Source organism: Rana temporaria, chromosome 1 (assembly GCF_905171775.1).
Source record: "Rana temporaria chromosome 1, aRanTem1.1, whole genome shotgun sequence".
In the NCBI taxonomy this organism is placed as follows: Eukaryota; Metazoa; Chordata; class Amphibia; order Anura; family Ranidae; genus Rana; species Rana temporaria.
The window spans coordinates 475,365,126-475,387,361 of NC_053489.1; the positions used below are offsets into that span (position 1 = coordinate 475,365,126).

The 22,236-nt window shown below is 42.2% G+C and overlaps 1 protein-coding gene across 1 annotated transcript in view; it reads left to right on the forward strand.

Annotated features, from left to right (window-relative positions):
- Positions 1 to 231: 231 nt before the first annotated feature.
- ETNPPL (ethanolamine-phosphate phospho-lyase) overlaps positions 232 to 22,236 on the forward strand; it is a 57,646-nt gene continuing 35,641 nt past the window's right edge. Inside the window, exons 1-6 of the mRNA XM_040329438.1 lie at positions 232 to 378; positions 9,051 to 9,169; positions 9,328 to 9,487; positions 17,562 to 17,636; positions 17,988 to 18,081; positions 21,335 to 21,451. Of these exons, the coding sequence (XP_040185372.1) occupies positions 323 to 378; positions 9,051 to 9,169; positions 9,328 to 9,487; positions 17,562 to 17,636; positions 17,988 to 18,081; positions 21,335 to 21,451 (621 nt within the window). The 5' untranslated portion in view covers positions 232 to 322. The remainder of the gene's footprint in view (positions 379 to 9,050; positions 9,170 to 9,327; positions 9,488 to 17,561; positions 17,637 to 17,987; positions 18,082 to 21,334; positions 21,452 to 22,236) is intronic.

Below are 22,236 nucleotides of genomic sequence, written 5' to 3' on the forward strand. Positions count from 1 at the left end.
TAAAGATGCAATTTGTACAAATGGTAAACTGCAGAAGTTTTTTTCATATTCTTAAATCCGTCAGGAAATGTTTGCCAGTTTCCTCCGGGTCGAGAAAACTCCTAGAGGCTAGAAGTTAACCATTTGTTCCCTGTCATTCGTTGGAGGGGGTTAATGTCAGCCAGAGGCGTGAAAGGGGAGTGTAGGAGGCAGTGTCCTTAGGAAACACAGCAGGCTTATAAATAGAGTAAGAGAATAAGGCTAGAGGAGCACTGAGACCTCACAGCCAGAGAAGCCAGCTGATCTGTACTTGTGTGCCAAGGGAAAGCTGACAGCAGCAGACATGTGTGAGTCATATACCAAGGAGAAAACCATTGAGATGAGGAAAAAACACATAGGGTAAGAAGCATTTATCACTTTTGAGACTATTTTATTTTGAATAAGTTAATCTATAGCAAATAAAAAAGTATATATATATATATATTATATATAATATATATTTTTTAAGTTATCAAGCATAATCATAGCATTGTATCCACTTTTGTAATATACCATATGTTATCTAGACGTTATTCATTTAGCATGTGTCTATACCAACTTACATGTGCAGATAGACATTTTTACCATCAAGGTAAGCTGAAAACTGGGAAGTTTCTCCACTGTTTCTATATTTTTGGAAGAACTAGACTTTTTCTGATATGTGTCTTTTTTAATGCTTTTGTTGGTCACAAAGTGGTCTTCAGCTTGCCCTAGGTCAGTCTTTTTCAAATAAGGTTCCAGGGAACCCGAGGGTCCTCCTAAAGTTGCTAGGGGTTCCTTGAGCAAGGAGCAATTACTGCCTCTAAGTAACCACTGATAACAATGATCTTTTTAGGTATCTGTTAGACTCATGGGGCCAGATCCACGAAGCAGTTACGCTGGCGTATCTATTGATACGCCGCGTAACTGCTAGTTTGCTCCGGCGTATCTTTGTTTTGTATCCACAAAACAAGATACGCCTGAAGCTGGGTTAGATCCGACTGGCATACGTCTTAGTATGCCGTCGGATCTAAGGTGCAGATTTACGCTGGCCGCTAGGTGGCGTTTCCGTCGATTTCCACGTCGAGTATGCAAATTAGCTAGATACGGCGATCTACGAACATACGTCCGGCGGGCGCATTTTTTTACGTCGTTTCCGTAAGGCTTTTTTCGGCGTATAGTTACCCCTGTTATATGAGGTGTACTCAATGTTAAGTATGGTCGTCGTTCCCGCGTCGAAATTTGAAAATTTTACGTTGTTTGCGTAAGTTGTTCGCGAATAGAGCTTTGCGTAGAATGACGTTCACGTCGTAAGCTTGTTGCGGGTTAATTTTGAGCATGCGCACTGGGATACCCCCACGGACGGCGCATGCGCCGTTCAGAAAAAACATCAATTACGTCGGGTCAAGTAAAATTAACATAAAACACTCCCACATCTTTAACATTTGAATTCCGCGCCCTTACGCCGGCAGATTAACGCTACGCCGCCGTAACTTTAGAGGCAAGGCTTTGTGAATACAGCACTTGCCTCTCAAAGTTGTTCACACTGCACGACCCTAAAAATCACGCGACTTATAGTACAACTTTGACATTCGACTTTGATGCAACTTCTGCACAACTTTGAAGCAACTTCAGGGAATGCCTGTTAATCTTCCTGTAAAGTCGGATACAAATCACATCAATTAAGATGAGGATCTGACTTGAAGGCAACTTCCATTAAAGTCTATGGGCACAAGTCGGATAGAAGTTGCCTTGAATTAGTACAGGAACCTTTTCTAAAGTCGGAGTGACTTCAATAGTGCTAATTAAGACAGCTCTAAATGACTAAAATGGGATTTCGCATATCACGCGACTTGGGGTCTCACAAGTCGGATTCCAAGTCGTGGCAGTGTAAACCAAGCCTTATGCCTCGTACACACGATTGGAATTTCCGAAGAAAAAAGTCTGACGGAATTTTGTTCATCGGATATTCCGACCGTGTGTGTGCCCCTTCGGAAATTCTGACGGACTTAGAAAGAGAACATGTTCTCTTTTTTTCAGACGGAAAAAAATCGGAAATTCCGTTCGTCTTTATGGAACTCCAACGGAGAAAAAAACATGCATGCTCAGAATCAAGTCGACGCATGCTCGGAAGCATTGAACTTTATTTTTCTCTGCTCGTCATGGTGTTCTACGTCACCGCGTTCTTGACAGTGTGACAATGTGCATGCAAGACAGCTTGAACGGAATTCCGTCGGAAATATCCATCAGAGTTTATCCTGACGGAAAATCCGATCGTGTGTACGGGGCATAAAGAAGAGATTTTTCCTACTGACCACAAATGTAAGGAGCATTCTTCTTACAACCATCAGACAAGTGTACCATGAGCTGGAGATTGAATATTTATTAACAAGGCTTTCCAAAGACTAGTTTTTCAAGGGTTCCTCCATGTTAAAAAGGCTTTTGTAGAAAAAAGTGCCCCCATATGTATTACATCCATAAGAGTTTTTCTGCTGCACTTCAGTTAGTAACTCTAAACAGTGCATAGTAGACAGCCACTTGATCGCCTGGTGTTGCTGTGCAATAATTTCATACTGTGGTGGCTAAAATCATCTTTGTATAATTCATCCCTAACTTCTAGGAAGTTGTCAGCACATTCCCCTACAAAGAGCTAAAAGAAACATCTGCCCTTCTTTATTAGGCTGTATACAGAAGGGTTAATGCACATCTGCAGAATACAGAATTTTGCAAGTTTTCGCAGACCGAGTTAAGACATTTCCTAAAACGGCAAAGTTCACTGGGTTCATTTCACTTCTGTACACCAAGTTTACTTTAAAGCAAATGCAGACTTCATAGCAATCAACATATGTAATGTCTAAACCCAAGGAGGGGACCGGCAAAGTTCACTGAGTTTGTTTTGCTCTAACTTTACCGAGTTGATTTTAAGGCCTGATGCACATTGGACGTTTTTACAGCTGCTGTTTTTGGCTTCAGGCAGTTTTTTTCTGCATCCAGTAAACTCCCCAGCATGTTATGCCGCGTACACACGATCAGAATTTTCGATGAAAAAGGTCCGATCGTGTGTGGGCTCCATCAGACTTTTTTCCATCGGTGTTTAGAAATAGAACATGTTTTATTTATTTTTCCGATGGAAGAAAAAAGATCGGAAATTCTGATCGTCTGTGTGCAACTCCAACAGAGAAAAAACCCACGCATGCTCACAATCAAGTTGGCGCATGCTCGGAAGCATTGAACTTTATATTTCTCGGCTCGTCGTAGTGTTTTACGTCACCGCGTTTTGGACGGTCGGAATTTAGTCTAATGCCGCGTACACACCATCACTTTATGTGATGAAAAAAAACGACACTTTCTGTGAAGTAAAAAATGACGTTTTTGAAACTTCAATTTTCAAAGACGAAGTTGCCTACACACCATCGTTTTCTCACAATGATCTTGCAAAGCGAGGTTACGTTCCACCACGTTTTACCATTGAAGCTTGCTTCATAAGTAGCTTCTGGGCATGCGTGGATGAAAAAACGTCTTAGAAAACAACGTTTTTTGCTACACACGGTCAATTTCTGTGAAGTAAAAAGTGCACTTTTGAAAAACGACACATAAAATTTAAGCATGCTTCAATTTTTTTTGGTCGTTTTTTACAAGACATAAAACGACGTTTTCCCCCACACACAGTCAATTAAAGTGACGTTTTTAAAAACGTCATTTTTTTTCATCACATAAAGTGATGGTGTGTACGGGGCATGACAGTGTGTATGCAAAGACTGATGGAAGTTGCATTTTATACCATCGGAAATTCCGATCGTGTGTACGCGGCATTATCCTATGTGTCCATGCACAAATAGGCTTTTATCAGCGTTTTTTGGCAGGAGCGTTTGAACCAATGAGCGGTTTTGAGCCGTAAGCTTTTGTGAGAGTATAGCTTTGCTAAAAAAAAACACTAACAAATTCAAATGCTAAAAAATATGCTGCAAAACAAAGCAAAACTCGTGTTTTTGATGTGGCATTTTACAGCTAAAGCTACTGTCATTTTTATAATGTCCAGTGTGCATGAGGCCTAAAGAGGAGTCCATTTCATGGCCATCAACAGATGTGTGTTCTAACATATAAAATGTGTTAGATAATATTTGACAAAGACTGATATATCCCCAGACTGCCCATCTTATATTTAGCATTTGCTGTTCACGTATGTGGCCAGGTCTTTCATAAGCTTTCACGTAACACTGATTTTGGCTTATCTCAAGCTTACGGTTAGTTCTGTTTGTTGATTCTCCTACTGTAAATGGTTCCAAGTGTCTACTGTTGTTTTTGTAGAGAAACTTTCTTTTTTGGGGGGGGGGGGGGGTGGTGGAGATGTTTGCAACACTGTATAACAGTACATTTGATGCAGAAAGTAACCCACGCATGCATATCAGTAAGGCAGAGAATAACTCCTGATTCCAGGGTCACAGCCTTGATATGCACCTGAAATCCTGTAGGCTTATCACGAAAGACTGAGAAAACCCAGGAAATGGTCCAATTTTTTATCTCCATCACTGTATAAAAACTTTGAAGAGCCCATGCGAAAAAGTTTATACTCTTTGTAATAAATTCTTAATTTGCGCCAAAACCCAGTCTCCATCCCTTTATGTTCTCCTAGTGTATGTTGGAGGGCGGCCTTTGAATGTTTTTTTTTTTTTTTTTTAATACCATAAAGCAGAGAGAGGTATTTTCATGTGGCTTTGAGGGAACACTGAATAGGAAGATCAGGGATAATAGGCCTAACTGGTGTATGTGTAATTTTTTCTTGTACTATGGCATAGCCTCCAACAGTCCCGTTTTTCCATTCACGGTATTCAGACCCTTGTTCTGGTCTGTCCGTGTCCCGAGAAAAATCCCGGGAAACTGTCTTTGTCCTGACAACCCGTCACCGGCCTACCGCCGGCCACAGCTCCTGGCTCTGAAAACATGGCTGCAGGGGATCTCCATGCGGCTAGCAGGTCTCTTCCATGTGTACAGTGGAGAGGGAAGGGGTCTCCGACCCCGGCAGCTAATCGGCTCCTCTCTTCACAAGCAGAGCAATTCCCTTGTACACTGCAACCGATTAGCTGCCTGGGTCAGAGGACCCTCCCTGCTCCACTGCATACGTGGAAGAGATCTGCTATCCGCATTGAGATCCCGCAGGCACCACAGAGCTGCCGTCCGCCCTCTCAATTCTCAGTGAGCTGACAGCCAGTGGTGCAGGGGGGGTGCTGCAGGCACCAGGATGTTGCAGGTGATTGCCCATGCTTGGGGTGATGATGATCTGCTGGATGTTTTTTTGTATTGGGGGAGGGGCAGTACAGAGCACTGTGTTGGAGGTGCACATCAAGTCCTGTACCATGTCTGCACCTTCTCAGACATGGTACAGGAATAGCCGCGCCGTCGTCCCGGATCGCTCCCCGAGGTAAGCCGCCCGCCGCACGCAGCGGAGGGGGTCCCGATCGGACCCGCGGAAAGGCAAGGACGTATATATATACGCCCATCTGCCTGTCCGTGCCATTTTGCGGACGTAAATAGTCGTGCGGTGGGCGTTAAGTGGTTAAGCATCATTAAAATCACTGCTCCAGATAAAAATTACAGTTTTTAAAACTTTTTTTTCCATTGATACATGTCCCCTGGGGCAAGACCCGGGTTCTTAAACCCGTTTTACGACAATAACTTGCATATTAGGCTTTAAAATGAGCACTTTTGAATTCGAACGTTTGAGCCCCATAGACGTCAACGGGGTTCTAAATGTTCGCGCGAATGTTCGGTCCGTTCGAAGGTTCTGGTGCGAACCGAAAGGGGGGGGGGGGTGTTCGGCTCATCCCTAGTAATGACATCTTTCACATGCTTTTTGCCTGTGACTGTAGTCATTTCAATAATGTCCATAGGATTGTTAGAAAGCCCAACAGGAGTACCATCACATATCAGTCCATCAAGTTTATATTTTGTCATATTTCAGAGAAATACCCAAATTAGTTTAGATTGCTTTAAAAAAAAATCAAATTGCTTCAAGTGAAAAAACTGCAGCTCTCTGCTTTGAGCTCACTAACAATGCTATGCAGATCTCCTCTGGCCATGGAAGTAGTGATTTTTCTGCCAGCCAGTTGTTTTTCATTTAGGCTGAAGCTCACACGTTGTACTCATTTTTTTTAATGCATGCGTGTCACTCCCTCATTCATCCCTCCTAGCATGAAAACAAGATTTTCTGTTATAGGTTCTCATAGGAAAATTCTGCTGAGGCCCCTACACCCCTTCCTTACATTTTTACATGAGCTGGGCTTTCCTCTCCAGCCTGTTTAAACTGTAATGGAAGAAGTAAAGGAACACTCGGAGTCACTGAACTTGAAAGCATTGCAAACATTATAGAGCACTTTCTTACGCAAAATGTTTCCCTGTTTTGATTGCTTTCTTTATGAAGCGCTCATCCTAGAGAAAGAAGCACATTAAGGATCAAACAGTGGAGAAATGGAAAGGTTTTCTTAGGTCCTGTGTACTTTGAAAGTCCATATTCAGTGCTGCTCAAATTTAGCCCAATATCCCCATCTAACATGGTGCAATGTAACTTCATAGCAGAGAAGAATGTCATGCACCAGTCTTCCCTTCTATTGAGCTCCAAACAAAACAGCAAAGTCTGCTTTAGTAATAACTGCGCACCATTGGTTATTAATTGGGGTGGTTGCCATCTTTGTTAAACTTGCTGGAACTGGTGTAGGGACACATTGGAAGCCTTCATGAGTAAGCACTGACCCTGGTTTAGAGTAAGGCCTCCTACACACGATAGGTTAACCAGAGGACAGCGGTCTGAAGGACCATTTTAATCGGTCCGAACCCATCGTGTCTAGGCCCCATAGGTTATTTAACCTTAGGTCAAAAAAATGGCAACTTGCTTTAAAATGTAACCGATGGATTGCTAACCGATAGGTCAAAACCGATCGTTAGTACGCACAACCATCGGTTAAAAATCCACGCATGCTCAGAATCAAGTCGACGCATGCTTGGAAGCATTGAACTTCGGTTTTTTTTCAGCACGTCGTTGTGTTTTACGTCACCGTGTTCTGACACGATCATTTTTTTAACTGATGGTGTGTAGGCACGACGGACCATCAGTCAGCTTCATAGGTTAACCTAGGACAACGGTCCTTCAGACCGTTGTGCTCTGGTTAACCTATCGTGTGTACGAGGCCTTAGGGTCGCACTTCACAGTGGCACAGAGGGTTTGTGATGTGTTGCGGGTCCCTGCATAAAACTTGTTTAGTCCCATTCACTTCTTGGAAAGCGATCTTTTTGCACCTAATGCCTTGTACACACGATCGGTTTTCCGGCGGTAACAAGTCCACAGGGAAAAACAATGGGGAAAACCGAGGGGGAAACCGAGAACCTGCTCGGTAGCTTTTTCCCCCTACACACGGCCGGTTTTCTTGGCAGGAAAACTGCCGTGAGTGCTTTGACCGGGAAACACGGCTGTGTGTATGCTCCACCGCAGTGTTTCCCATAGGAGAACTGCCGGGAAAAAGACAGATGAGAATCGCGTCAGGAAAGAAGAGAACATGTTCTAATTTTTCCCACCGGATTCCTGGCGATTTTCCTGACGGGAAAACTGGTTGTGTGTATGAGGCATTAGCTGCGTTTCTTCCCAATGTAAGTCAATATGAATGCAAAAGCAAGCCTGGTTTAGTAGACTGAAACTGAACCTTTGCTTTGCTAATTCAAAGCAACAGTGTCACATAGTGCTCAATGACCCCCCCCCCCCTGCATATACTCACCTTCCTTTCACTTCCTCACCATTCCATTAGACTGCCTGGTACAAAGCGAAACTGTCTTCCAGGTATATGGATCATGTGACTCTGTCCCCTTTTATACACAAAGCAGTGTAGGGTGCTGCTCTGTCAAGCATGAAGCATGAGAACTGTCATGAAGGAGCTTACACAGGGACTATTATCTGCACCCCATTGGGGAAAAAGAGCTACTTGGCAAGTTGTGGGAATAGGGAGGGATTGTAAAAGAGCCCTTTAGTGGTGGGTTGTTAAGCCAGGTCCCACACCAGAGGGCCTTCTGGAACCCATGGAACATAAAGGGTTTTTGATCAGTCGCACCTGCTGGGGAAGTCCAAATCATCTTACATACACAGGGCCACCAGGAACTCATAGTGGTCTCCCGAGTCCCGTCCAAGTCATACTTCAGGCCCTTTAGGGTGTATTAATCCTTACACAGACTAAGCATATTATAAATCCAAGATTACCCAAAAATGGAATGTCCATACTTTTTTTTTTAATGGTTTACTTAACAACTGTTCCTTTCCTATATCCAGCTAATGGCATAACAGTTATCCAAATAGAAAGTCACAATTTCCTGCATAAAGGGGTTGGCGGCCAGTATTCTGTGTGTCTGCTCTCATGGTCTATCACCCTGAGGTATATTTCACGCATTCCAGCTGGAAGTCAAGCCCAAACTGGCTGGAGACTACCCTAAAAAGGACGCTAAGTGCCTCTTACACATTGAAATAAACCTATTGCTTTTCGCATGGACAAAGCAAAGGTTTCTCTTTAATTATAAGATTAACATTGGGTTGGAGGAACTTTATCTGCCACCATTTTTATCGGCGTATGACACACACAGGCGTATAACAGGCACCCTAACTTTAAGAGTGAAGTATCAGGGAAAAAAAATTCCACAGCCCCCTGCGTATAACACGCAGGCACAATTTACCCTCTATTTTAAGTATAAAAAAGTGGGTGTTATACGCCAATAATACTTTGATGGTTAGGTTATGTGTTGGGTAAAGGGGTTATAAGTTGGGGTTTGTTTAAGGAGTTCGGTCAAGGGTCGAGGTAGGGAAGGGTTAAATGTTAGGGCACGCTATACTGTTGGGGACATTTGGTGGCACAGGTTTATTCCTTTTCAGTAGGCAAAGCCCTGTCCAAAGAACTACTGATCTCCCAAAAAATAACCTACTGGGTAAATTCCACTTTCAACCATGGCAATAGAAATACTGCCTTAAAATTATAAATGACATAAATACAGTTCACTCAGTTTATTTTTCTATTCCTTTTCAGACCATCATGCAAAGTGTTTTTTGCAGAAGATCCAATAAAGATTGTACGTGCAAAGGGACAGTACATGTTTGATGAAAGAGGAGCAAGATACCTCGACTGCATAAATAATGTGGCTCACGGTAAGTTCATTTATAAAATATGAGGAAGAGTAAGTCAATATACACATATGTATAATAGATCGCATAACACAAATGTAAGAGGTTCTTTGTATGTTCTTATTGGATCATTGTGGTTTTTGGCAAAGCATGCCTATGAATAATGTATTCTTTCCTTCCAGTTGGGCATAGTCATCCAGAGGTGACGAAGGCTGCAGTGAAGCAGATGGAGGTATTAAACACAAACTCCAGGTTCTTACATGACAACCTTGTCCAGTTTGCTGAACGTCTGACTGCTACCCTGCCTGAGAAGCTGTCAGTTTGCTACTTAGTTAATTCTGGGTATGTCTATCTCTTTCTCGTTGATAATGTGCCATTAAATTATATTTTTATATATATATATTAGGCTGTCAAAATAGACTCAAATTGAACTGTTAAAAATACATATTTAAAGCTGAAGTTTCGTTTTTCTTGGGATGGAGCACCATTAAATATGTGTAATGTTGTGTATCCCATTACCTGCAGGTGGCTGTTTCCGATGAAAATCTTCCCTGAAGTGCTTCCTTCATGGACGCTGAATACTGCCCTGAGTAGCTATTTTTCAGCACTATGGAGGTTAACCGCAGCCGCTGCTACTGAGAAAAGCTGCGGCACTCTCCCGCCCCCTTTTGCCCTCTCTGCCATTCAAATTGCTCCTAATACTACTCTCACACAATGCACCACAATCTGTGAATGGGTGGTGGTCATATAACTGCACCTTCTCCATTTACGGAAGACGATGCATTGTGGGGGAATAGTAATAACAGCTATATGAATGGCTGAAAGTGCGGAAAGAGAGGTGGGAAAGCAGTGCAACTTTTCTCAGTAGCAGTGGCTACTGTTAATCTTAATAGCACCATAAGACAGCCGTTCAGGCCAACATCTGATAGCTATGAAGGAGACACTGCAGGAAACATTTTTACCAGAAAAATTTGTCTGTGGGTAATGGAATACATGCCATTACCACACATAACTAAAGTGTTTTGTACTCTATCACTGAAACAAAAACGAAACTCTAGCTTAAATGGAGTTTAATAATACCTGATAATACTATATATTAAATGGTTAACTATGTAAAGCACAGTTGTCATGCCTTCATCTTCATCATTTTCCAGATGGTACTAATGATGTAAATTAGAAATACATTTCCTGTTGTTAAGCTCTGCAGTGTCATGTAAAAAAAGATGCTACTACTTCTGCTCATGTTACTACTCATTATGACTACAACTATTGGTACCAATACAAACAAATCTTTAAAAGGTGGTTTAAAATAATTACAGGTCACAAGAATCCATTAGCAACTATGGCCCAGATTTACAAAGCACTTACACCGACGTATTTCCAGATACGCCGCGTAAGTGTAAGTATGCACCGTCGTATCTATGCGCCGTGCCCATAAACTGAGATACGCCTGAAAATAGGCCTTATCCGACCGACGTAACTTTCCTACGCCGTCGTATCGTGGGCACATATTTATGCTGGGCGCATTTGCAGCTCCCATTGATTTTCTATGCACATATGCAAATGAGGGAGATACGCCGATTCACGAACGTAGTTGCGCCCGGCGCATAATATACGCGGTTTCCGTAAGTCGTACGTCCGGTGTAAAGTTATTCCCCATATAGGAGGCGCAACTCATGCAAAGGTATGGACCAGGGAACACAAGCCGTCGTATCTTTTGTCGTTTACGTTGTACAGAAATATGACAAGGCATAGGTTACGTTCACGTCATAGGCAGTGATTCGACGTATCTTAGGCAGTTGTTTCGACGTGATTCTGAGAATGCGCACTGGGATGCGGCCACGGGACGGCGCATGCGCTGTTCATTTTCAGTACTTCTATGAAGCTTGGCCCATCATTTGCATGGGGTCGCGCCTCATTAGCATGGCTCACGCCAACTTCCACCTACGCTGGCTTACGCCGAGGAAACCCAGCGTATCTTTAACAGCGAGTGGGAGCAAGTGCTTTGTGAATCCAGTGCTTGCCTCTGTGCGCTGCGCCGGCGTAGCGTAAAAGAGATACGCTACGGAGGCATAAATATGCTCCAATGTATGTGAATCCGGGCCTATATATATATATATATATATATATATATATATATATATATATATATATATATATATATATATATATATATATATATGAATAAAGAACAATGATGTGCTCTAACCCACATACAGCATTTAGCTTACAATAATGAAGGATCACTGATGATCAGTTGCTATGGGATTATGTACTTTATTTTGCCTATATGTTTTATGCCTGAAAAATGAGGCAGGACAAACATGGCACACAGTCAAAATTCTAAGCATTAACAATGACATATGAGATACAGGCAAAGTTGAATACAAAGGTAAAGGCTCTCTTTTCATGCTAGAAAAAGCAAGGAACTATGGTAAAGTTCACTGTCTGTGACTAAAAAGACTCTTAACATGCACTTTGCGCTTCCAGAAATCCGTATGTAACAGACAACTGTAACAAATGTAAAAAAAGTAAGGCTTCATTTACACTGGCAATAATATACATGCATTTATATGTTTATATAGGACATTTCTAAACACATAGGCCTAGATTCACGTAGGGCGGTGCAAGTGTGGGCGGGCGTAGCGTATCGTATTTACGCTACACCGCTGCAACTTAGAGAGGCAAGTGCTGTATTCACAAAGCACTTGCGTCCTAAGTTACGGCGGCGTAGCGTAAATGTGCCGGCGTAAGCGCACCTAATTTAAATTGTGAAGAGGTGGGCGTGTTTTATGCTAATGAATCGTGACCCGATGTGATTGACGTTTTGAACGAACGGCGTATGCGCCGTCCGTGGACGTATCCCAGTGCGCATGCGTCGGATAGAATGCCTAAGATACGTCGAACACTGCCTACGACGTGAACGTAACTTACGCACAGCCCTATTCGCGTACGACTTACGCAAACGACGTAAAAAGATACGCTTGTTCCGACGTCCATACTTTGCATGGGCTGCGCCACCTAGAGACCTGCTTTATCTTTACGCCGGCGAATGTCTTAGGTAAACGGCGTAACTAAATGCGACGGGCGCATGTACGTTCGTGAATCGGCGTATCTAGCTCATTTGTATATTCGACGCAGAAATCAACGGAAGCGCCACCTAGCGGCCAGCGTAAATATGCACCCAAGATACAACGGCATAGGAGACTTACGCCGCTCGTATCTTGGCTAAATTTAAGCGTATCTGGTTTCCAGAATACGCTTAAATATATGCCGGCGCAAATTCGGACTTACGAAATTTGTAAATCTTTAAGAATCTGGCCCATATAGTTTAGGTGCATGTAATGATTTTAAATGGTAGAATTCACACTGTCTAGGGAATTTAATAAATCCCTACTGACACTTTTCTGGCACTATGGCCCTTTGAAATGGCAGGCTTCAGATTCAAAAATCGTTGCCGTCTCTTTCATTAACTTTAAAATCAAGGTGCTTTTTAAAAAAAAAAAAATCAAGGTACTGCCTTCACTGGCACTTGTCACATGAAATTCCAAAGAGTGTGTTTGACACTTTTTATGAATTCCCCTGTGCATGTTTTCCTGTGTTTAGGTGTGCTCAGTTTAGCTGTGTTTAGAGAAGATAGAATTCTGTAAATCCAAGGGGCAGATTGCATACCCCTGAGCATGTAAACGCAAGTATATTCAAAAGCAAGTGCATGTAACTGCACGTACATTTAAACACAGGAGAAAGTGATCTGGGAAGCATAAAATGTATATTTCCCAGAGAATTTCTCCTGCATTTTAACCACTTCAGCCTGGAAGAATTTACCCCCCTTCCTGAACACGGCACTGTGTAGTTTTAACTGACAATTGCGCGGTCATGCGACGTTGCACCCAAACAAAATTGACGTCCTTTTTTTCCCACAAATAAAGCTTTCTTTTGGTGGTATTTGATCACTTTTCTTTTTGCTCTATAAACAAAAAAAGACCGACAATTTTGAAGAAAAAGCAATATTTTTTTCTTTTTGCTATTATAAATATCCCCCAAAAGTTATAGCATCTACAAAATAGGGGATAGATTTATGGCATTTTTATTATAATTTTTTTTATTAGTAATGTCGGCGATCTGCGATTCTCTTTTTTTATCGTGACTGTTACATAGCAGCGCACACATCGGACACTTTTGACACTATTTTGGGACCATTGTCATTTCAAGCGATCAGTGCTATAAAAATGCAGTGATTACTGTGTAAATGACACTGGCAGGGAAGGGGTTAAACACTAGAGGGCGATCAAGGGATTAAGTGTGTCCTAAGGAGTGATTTTAACTGTAGGGGGGATGGTCACAACAACATGACAGAGATCACTGCTTTCGATGACAGGGAGCAGTAGATCCCTGTCATGTTGCTAGGCAGAACAGGGAAATGCCTTTTTTACATGGGCATCTGCCCATTCTGCCTCTCCCTGCAACAATCGTGGGACACTGGCAGACATCAAGTCTGTGGGACCCACAGACAAGATCACGCAGTATGCAGCAGTGCGTGCACGCCCCCTAGACCGTGAATTAGAGGGGACATACCCACTGCTGCCATTGCGCCAACGTATATCGGCGTGCAACGGTCGGCAAGGCTCTTTGGTGAACCACATATATCACTACATATACCGGTGGTCAAACAGTAGACCGCTGCTATATATATATATATATATATATATATATATTAAAGTTGCCATACCTTTACCAGTACCTGCTCCTGCTATTTAGATAAAGCGTAAGGGGAAGTTTCGTCAATAGGTACCTAGACAGCAATCAATGAAAAACTGACCTAGGTTTCAACCCTTATTGGCTGACGTTAAACTTTAAAAATGGCCAGTTATTGTTGCTCAGTGCCAAAACAATTTGCATGCATACTGCTATAGTTGTATATAGTTGAACCTGTGCATGGTAGCCAATAAGCTTCTAACTACAACTTGTTCAATAAAGCTTTGACAACAAAAGCTGGAAGCTGATTGGTTTCTATGCAGAGATACACCAGAATTTTGCCCTTTAGCCCCTAAGTAATTATATTTTTTCTTCTTCTTCTTGGAGTGCAGCAAGCTCTCTACTAACCCCCATCTACTACTGCAGATGGTTAGTAGGGGGCTAGCTGCAATCAGTCAACTAATATGTGTTTACAGGTTAGGATGAAGGAAAAAAGCTGGGACAGCCGCACTCCAAAAAAAACTCCTCCTTTAATTAAAAATCACAAAATACATGCCACAGCAAAAAACAGCACAACAAAAGAAAAGCTGACGTTTCGCACTATGCCTTAGTGCTTCTTCATAGCTCATGAATAGCTCATAGCTATGAAGAAGCACTAAGGCATAGTGCGAAATGTCAGCTTTTCTTTTGTTGTGCTGTTTTTTGCTGTGGCATGTATTTTGTGATTTTTAATTAAAGGAGGAGGTTTTTTTTTGGAGTGCGGCTGTCCCAGCTTTTTTCCTTCATCCTAACCTGCATTTTGATTGCACTGCCTGCACCCTTGGCTCGGACCACAGGAATCAGATTACCTGGTTCTCTTTGAGCGGTTACCCACTCTCTCATAATATGTGTTTACGTTGAACAGCCAGTTATGTGCAAAGAACACGAATAGATGATTGTAGTACATACAGCTTCCGGGCTAAGGTGAAATGTACCCCTTAATTAAATAAACTCCAGTGAACCGTGTTAGGAATCAAAATTAAACTCGTTCAATAGGACTTGGGATGTTACGACCATCATTTCTAATGGATCTCATATATCATATTATATGCGGCATGAATACAACTGTTCTTAACAACTCAGTTTATCCTACAAAAATGTGTACATTTCCATTGCTTGGTATTTGTCAAATAGGTGTAAAAGGTTTTAAAAAAACAGCTTAACATTTGCAATACATACAGTACTGTAGATAAGAATAAAGAAGATGTTAAGTAGCTTTCAGATAAAAATAACTTTGCAATACTGGAATATGCAACGCATTACAAGGGTCACATCATATCTAAAGTTTGTAAAATGCTACAGATGCAGTTTATAAAAAAAGCATATATTAGTCACTGGACAAAAAAAAAAACCTGAATATGTATGGTTTATTTAGTATAGTGAAATAATGTTCCTTGTGATAAGAACACACTGAAATGGTAAATCAGTCACTAGTTACAAAGGGCATCATGTCTAGGGAAGGAAAATCTCAATCAATCAATTTCTAAGAGGAAGGGTGGACTTGAATTTGTTTTTCTATTATGGAGAGAGGAGTGTGGGAGGAGAAGAATAATATGCCTGTAGATACCTTATTTTTTTTTAGCTTAATATGTATGTGGAGCAAGTGCCGTATTCTCCAAGCACTTGCTCCGTAATTTGCGGCGGCATAGTCTAAATGGCGCCCCCGTGCCGAACGAACTGCGCATGCGCCGGCCTTAAACGTAGGCCACTGCGCATGCTCCGTAGTACGACGCAAATACAGTGGTTGCGACGTGAACGTAATTAACACACAGCCCTATTCGCGACGAGTTACGTAAACGACGGAAAAACCCGACTCTGTCCCGACGGCCATACTTAACCTGGCGTTTCTTGTTTTGAGAATACAAAACAATGATACGCCGGCGGGATTTTCGAATTACGCCGGTGTATCTGTAGATACACCGGCGTAATTCTTTTGAGAATCTGGCCCACTGTTTTCAAACTGTAGACAAAAGTACACCTGTAAGTCCTAAATTCATTTTCTATGTACCAAGAAGCTCCTAGATCCTGATTACATACTGTGCATGGGCTTGTATTGACCTCTATTCTGACTTAAGGCTTAGAGGGGGTTATTTACTAAATCTCGAAAGTGCAAAATGCAGTGCAGCTCTGCCGGTTTTATTGCCAAAGCTTAATTGAACAAGCTGAAGTTAGAAGCTGATTCTAATGACTTGTACACACGAGCGGAATTTCCGACTGAAAAAGTCAGACGGAAGCTTTTCATTGGATATTCCGTCCGTGTGTATGCCCCATCTGACTTTTTCCATCCGAAATTCAGACGGAATTAGATAGGAATTTCCGTTTGTCTGGATGCAATTCTGACGGACTAAAAACCATGCATGGTCAGAATCAAGTCGACGCATGCTCGGAAGCATTGAACTTAATTTTTCTCAGCTTGTCGTAGTGTTGTACGTCACTGTGTTCTTGACGGTCCGAATTTGGTGTGACCGTGTGTATGCAAGACAGTTTAAGCGGAATTCCATCGAAACTCCGTCGGAAAAAACGTTGACATTTTTTTCCAAAAAAAAAACGGTCGTGTGTACAGGGCATTACTGATTCTATGCACAGCTGCACCAGATTTTGTTCTCTCTGGTTTTAGTAAATTAACCCCAGTGTTTCCCTTTCTGGGGCTAAGATTTGTCACCAAGCATTTGACAGTCCAATACAAGGGGTACCAACTGGCTCTCACACCAGACTGCTGGGTAGCTGGGTTGGGCACAATAAAAGGCTTGCCGGAGTAAGTGTAAGAACTGTCACTCCTACCTCCATAAGAATACCAGTTCATACACATATTGCACTTTAAAGAAAACTTGGGATTTCTCCATGAAGGGCAAAGCAACAGATTTGCTTCAAGGCCAGGCAACACATATCCACATTTCTTTCATATCCTTGCCACTCACTACTTTAAGCAGCTGGGAGCAAGAAAAGCATTGGGATATTGCTCTAGTTAGTTCTTACACAGGGCTAAGTAGTCTCTTACCACCCCAACGTGGCAGTACTGGGGCGATCAGAATTGTCACATGAGAGGAATGGGAGTGAGTCATATGAATGTCCAGAAGTACATGTTTTTTTTAACTCCTAAATTAAAGTCAACTTTTTTTTTCATTTTGGATAGAGTATAGGAGGGTAAAACTGCTATTTTTTTTTTTCAAATTGTGTGTCTCATTAGAGAGATTTCACTTCCTGTCCCATAGGCTCCACAGGAAGTGTGGGGAGATCGTTCAAATGAGAGGGAGATACCATCCTAGACAACTGCCATGGGAACAAGTGTCCTAATTTAAAAATATATCCTCTATTCTTACTCTCAATTTTGGATTTACCCTTACTTTCATTCCCGGTGACATTGGTAATCAAGGCAATCAGAGAAAGTTATTGTTCCTAATAGGGATAGAGATAGTAATAAACAACTGACAGTGACTCTAGCCTCTCACCATGTTAATTAAATCTTTGCTGTTAGCTATACTTTAAAGTAAACTTGTTACAGTGTCCTGCATGAGCAAAGCACAGGTTTGCGTGAAGCCACAGCTGCACAGTAGAACTGCAGTGAAAATCAGATACCTATTATTTGATATGTCTATTTTGACAGCCCAAGTTTACCTATAATGGCATGTTCTCATCAACTGCAATTGTGTCCTAAGTATCATATGTTTATTCTTTCCTGCAGGTCAGAAGCAAATGACCTTGCTCTTCGATTGGCACGACAGTACTCTGGCCACATGGACATAATAACCCTTGATCAGTAAGTTCAACGGCATGTTACTAAAGAGCATTGACTCTAAAATTCTTTTGAATTTCATGGTAGTCATTTATATTAAAAAAAACTATGCCTTAAATGTATTTGAATATAAGTTTTAATAAGTATAGTTTAAGATAATTTTATATATTTAGCAAATGATAAAAACCTATAATCTATTATTTGTATAGAAGAATGCTGTAAGTGGTAAAGAATACATGCAAATATTGGTTAGTTTTACTTGGACGCAGTAAAGTTCTTGGCATATTAAAGTTTGTTGCATATTATTGTTTTTATCACATCATCTTAATCATACACCATTAACATGTATGCCTGTGTTGTCATTTTATGCTTTAGCGCTTACCATGGTCATGTGACGTCTCTGATTGACATAAGTCCATATAAATTTCATCAACTTGGAAAGGAAGCCAAGAAAGAATATGTTCATGTGGTAAGTACTCTTTCTTCTTTAAAAAACAAAACAAACAATCCTTTAGTTTATATTATTGGGATAATTCTAGGTTTTTAGGACAATAGGCTCTGAAAACAGTTATCATTGCTGGGTACTCTATCAAGTTGTATATGTGTAATTCATATTATAAATATCTGCATGAGATCCTGTAGATGGAATATGAATGTTACCGAACACCACACAAATCCATACATTCATTGAAAATGGCCCTGTTTAAAGTCAAAATGTTCACTTAAATGGGACCTTGCAGTAAAATGCAAGGTCCACTCAGATAGCCAGGGCTCCTTCCTCCGTTACCGATCACCTACTGTTATGTTGGCTATACGCTAGTAGAATTCTGGTTGACGTTTTTCCTTTTAAGAATGTCTGTTTGATTTTCTAATCATTAGTGAGGTCAAATTGAAGCGCGAAGAAAAAATTCGAAGAAGTAGGTTAGAAAACTTTTTTCAAACTAGCAAATTTCCAACAATAAATTAGGTTTTCATTCAGTAAAGGCCATTTGTTCCAAAATCCAAACTTTTCATTTCAAGGGCCACATTGTATATTTTACAGAAATTTGTTGGCTGAAAAAAATAAATCTGTTATTTATAAATTAATCCATAGCCATGGAAGAGAATATAATTTAAAAGACTGCCATCAGCATAGCTGAATGGTGCACCTATATCCTCTGCCCACACATAAGGGCTACACATTCAGTGTGCTTGAGGCCTTATATCTGTGTTCTCATCAGAGTTGCCCCATACCTCTGTTTCCCCAGCAGTCTTCCCGCACATTTGTTTCCCAGTTAGATTCTCCCTGCCCATTTGTATCCCCATAAGAATCTCCCCATATGTCTGTGCCCCCATCAGATTCTCCCTGCTCATTCTTGTCCCCTTAAGACTCTCCCTATATATCTGTGTCCCCATCAGAGTCTCCCAGCACAATTGTGTCCCCATCAGACTCTCCCCGCGTGTTTGTGTACCCATTAACACCCCTTGCACACTTGTGTCCCCATCAGAGCCCTTACTGCACATTTGTGTCCCCATCAGAGCTCTTACTGCACATTTGTGTCCCCATCGGAGCCCCTGCTAAACACTTGTGTTCCCTCAGAGCTATCTACCCACACTAGTATCTCCATCAGTGTCCCTCTGCCCATTTTGTGTCCCCTTCAGAGCCCCCCCTGAACATGTGCCCCCACTAGAACCCACCACACACGCATGTCCCCATCAAAGCCCCCTGCCCACTTATGTCCTGATTAGAGCCCCCCTGCACATTTGTGTCTCATCAAAACCCCCCCACACACACACACTTGTGTTCCTCATCAGAACCCCCCACACTTGTGTTCCTCATCAGAACCCCCCACACTTGTGTCCACCATCTGGGCCCCCCACACTTGTGTCCTCATCAAAGCCCCCCCTGTACATTTGTATCCTCCTTCAGAGTCTCCTCCCAAATCTGTGTCCCTATTAGAGCCCCCTGTACATTTGTTTCCCCATCAGTCTCCCAGCACCACCTTATATTTACCCTGTTCATCAGTGTCTAATACCGCTGTAGTGTGCCTCTCAAGGGCTGGCTTTAGTTCACACATACTGCCCCTCCTGGCTCCCACCCCACTGTTACACAAACATACTGTATGTGAAATTACAGCGGTAAAGGATGCTGAACTTAAAGCGGGAGTTCACCCATTTAAAAAAAAAAAAAAAATCTCCCCTTAGCTTCCTGCTCGTTCGGTCTAGGGGAATCGGCTATTTATATTAAAATAGGTGCAGTACTTACCCGTTTTCGAGCTGTATCTTCTTCCGTCGCTTCCGGGTATGGGTCTTCGGGAGCGGGCGTTCCTTCTTGATTGACATTCTTCCGAGAGGCTTCCGACGGTCGCATCCATCGCGTCACTCGTAGCCGAAAGAAGCCGAACGTCGGTGCGGCTCTATACTGCGCCTGCGCACCGACGTTCGGCTTCTTTCGGAAAATCGTGACGCGATGGATGCGACCGTCGGAAGCCTCTCGGAAACCTGTCAATCAAGAAGGACCGCCCATTCCCGAAGCCCATACCCGGAAGCGACGGAGAGGATGCGTCTCGTAAACGGGTAAGTACTGCACATATTTTAAAATAAATTGCCGATTCCCCTAGTAATAACGAGCAGGAAGCGAAGGGGGAAAAGTGCCCTCTAAGGGTGAACCCCCGCTTTAACTGCGTGGCAGGAGCTGGAAGGTGCAGCAGGTCTCCACTCAAATAATTTGGACCTTGTTGGGTCTGGGACTCAGGCCTCGTACACACGACCGAGGAACTCGACGGGAGAAACACATAGTTTTCCTCGTCGAGTTTCTTGTCAGGCTGTCGAGGAACTCGACAAGGCAAGTTTCTCCATTCCCGTCGAGGAAATAGAGAACTTGCTCTCTTTTTGGCTCGTCTAATTTCTCGACAGTTTCCTCGACGAAAATGTATACACGACCGGTTTCCGCGGCAAAAAATATCTCCCAGCAAGTTTCTTGCTGGTTTTTGCTGAGAAACTCGTCGTGTGTACGAGGCTTTACACTGCATACTGGTCAATGCCTGTTAGTATGCAGAGCACCTCCTGCAACCTAAGGAGAAACTCTGTCTTAGGACTCTAGCTGCCAACCTGAGGAGAAACTCTGTCTTAGGACTCTAGCTGCCAACCTGAAAAAAAACATCCTAGTTGGCCGAATGTGGCCCACATGTCATACTTTGGAGACCCCTGTCTTAGATTACCATTAAGCAGTCGATTTGACTTGAGTGCAACATACTTTAAATAGCCCAGGACACATGTCAATAAAGTGGCATAAAATATCTCTTGCATGACTTGGATTACTGAGTGGTACTTTAAACTTTAGCCATTTCACATACAGTTCCATGAGGAGTGATATGGTACTACTTACTGTTAGAGCATGCAGCTTCCTATTAGGCAAGAAGCCTCCACCAGTCCTTTCCCAGGCATCCCAAGGGGCGCCATCCTGCGGTTAGGAAAACACTTTCCACTCGTCGAACTGCTAACATTTTCCCCAAAAAACTTGAGGCTCCTTCCAAACCTTAAATAGGGGCCTAAGAATTAAAAGGGAACATAAGTTCCACCTGCCAAAAAAATGTAATATATTTCCCTATCTATTTACTAAGACTAGTAGCATAAGGATTACAAATAGTTAATGTCGATTAAGAGTTTAGTTCCACTCTAAGCAGCTTTTTATGTAATATATTTTTAAATGCGTTCAACTAAATAATATTTGTACGCTGCAGGCTTCATCACCTGATACCTACCGAGGAATATACAGGGAAGATCATCCAGATCCTGGAGCTGCTTACGCTGAGGAAGTCAATAACATCATCAGAGAAGCTCAACAAAATAATCGCCAGGTAAGCTGTGAGAACTATCACTTGCTAAAACATGTCATGTTCCTTTAAAGTACAAACAAAGGCTCCTGTGTGTGCTATGTGATGCACAAGCCTCATGAAGTAAACAACTCAGAAAGCACTTGGCAGGACTAAGTAGAGTATAGCCAGGTAGTGATTGACAATCTACAGGCCTGTAAATCAGCAGTGACTAAATTCAGGAGCAGTGCAGGATCGTTGCCACACTATCATAGAGAGCTGCATTAAGTGAACTTGGCAGGATTAACTGTTGGTGGAACTGCGCAAGAGAAAACTGTAAGTGCAGATGTGCCTTTATGCAGATGTGCCTTTATGCAGATGTGCCTTTTTGCAGATGTACCTTTATGCAGAAGTGCTGCAGCATAATTTATGAGAGACCATAGTTCTACTTTAACATAAAGTTACATGTATGGCATACAGTGGGGAAAATAATTATTTGATCCCCTGCTGATTTTGTACACTTGCCCACTAACAAAAAAATTAAGGGTCTATAGTTTTTGCAATATGTGTATTTTAAATAATAGAGACAGAATATCAACCAAAAATCCAGAAAGAAAAACACAAAGGCCCAGATTCACGTAGGAGAGCGCATCTTTGTGCGGGCGTAACATATCCTATTTACGTTACGCCTCCGCAACTTTGACAGGCAAGTGCAGTATTCTCAAAGCAAAGTTGCGGCGGCGTAGCGTAAATAGGCCGGCGTAAGCCCGCCTAATTCAAATGTGGAAGATGTGGGCGTGTATTATGTAAATGTATTGTGACCCCACGTA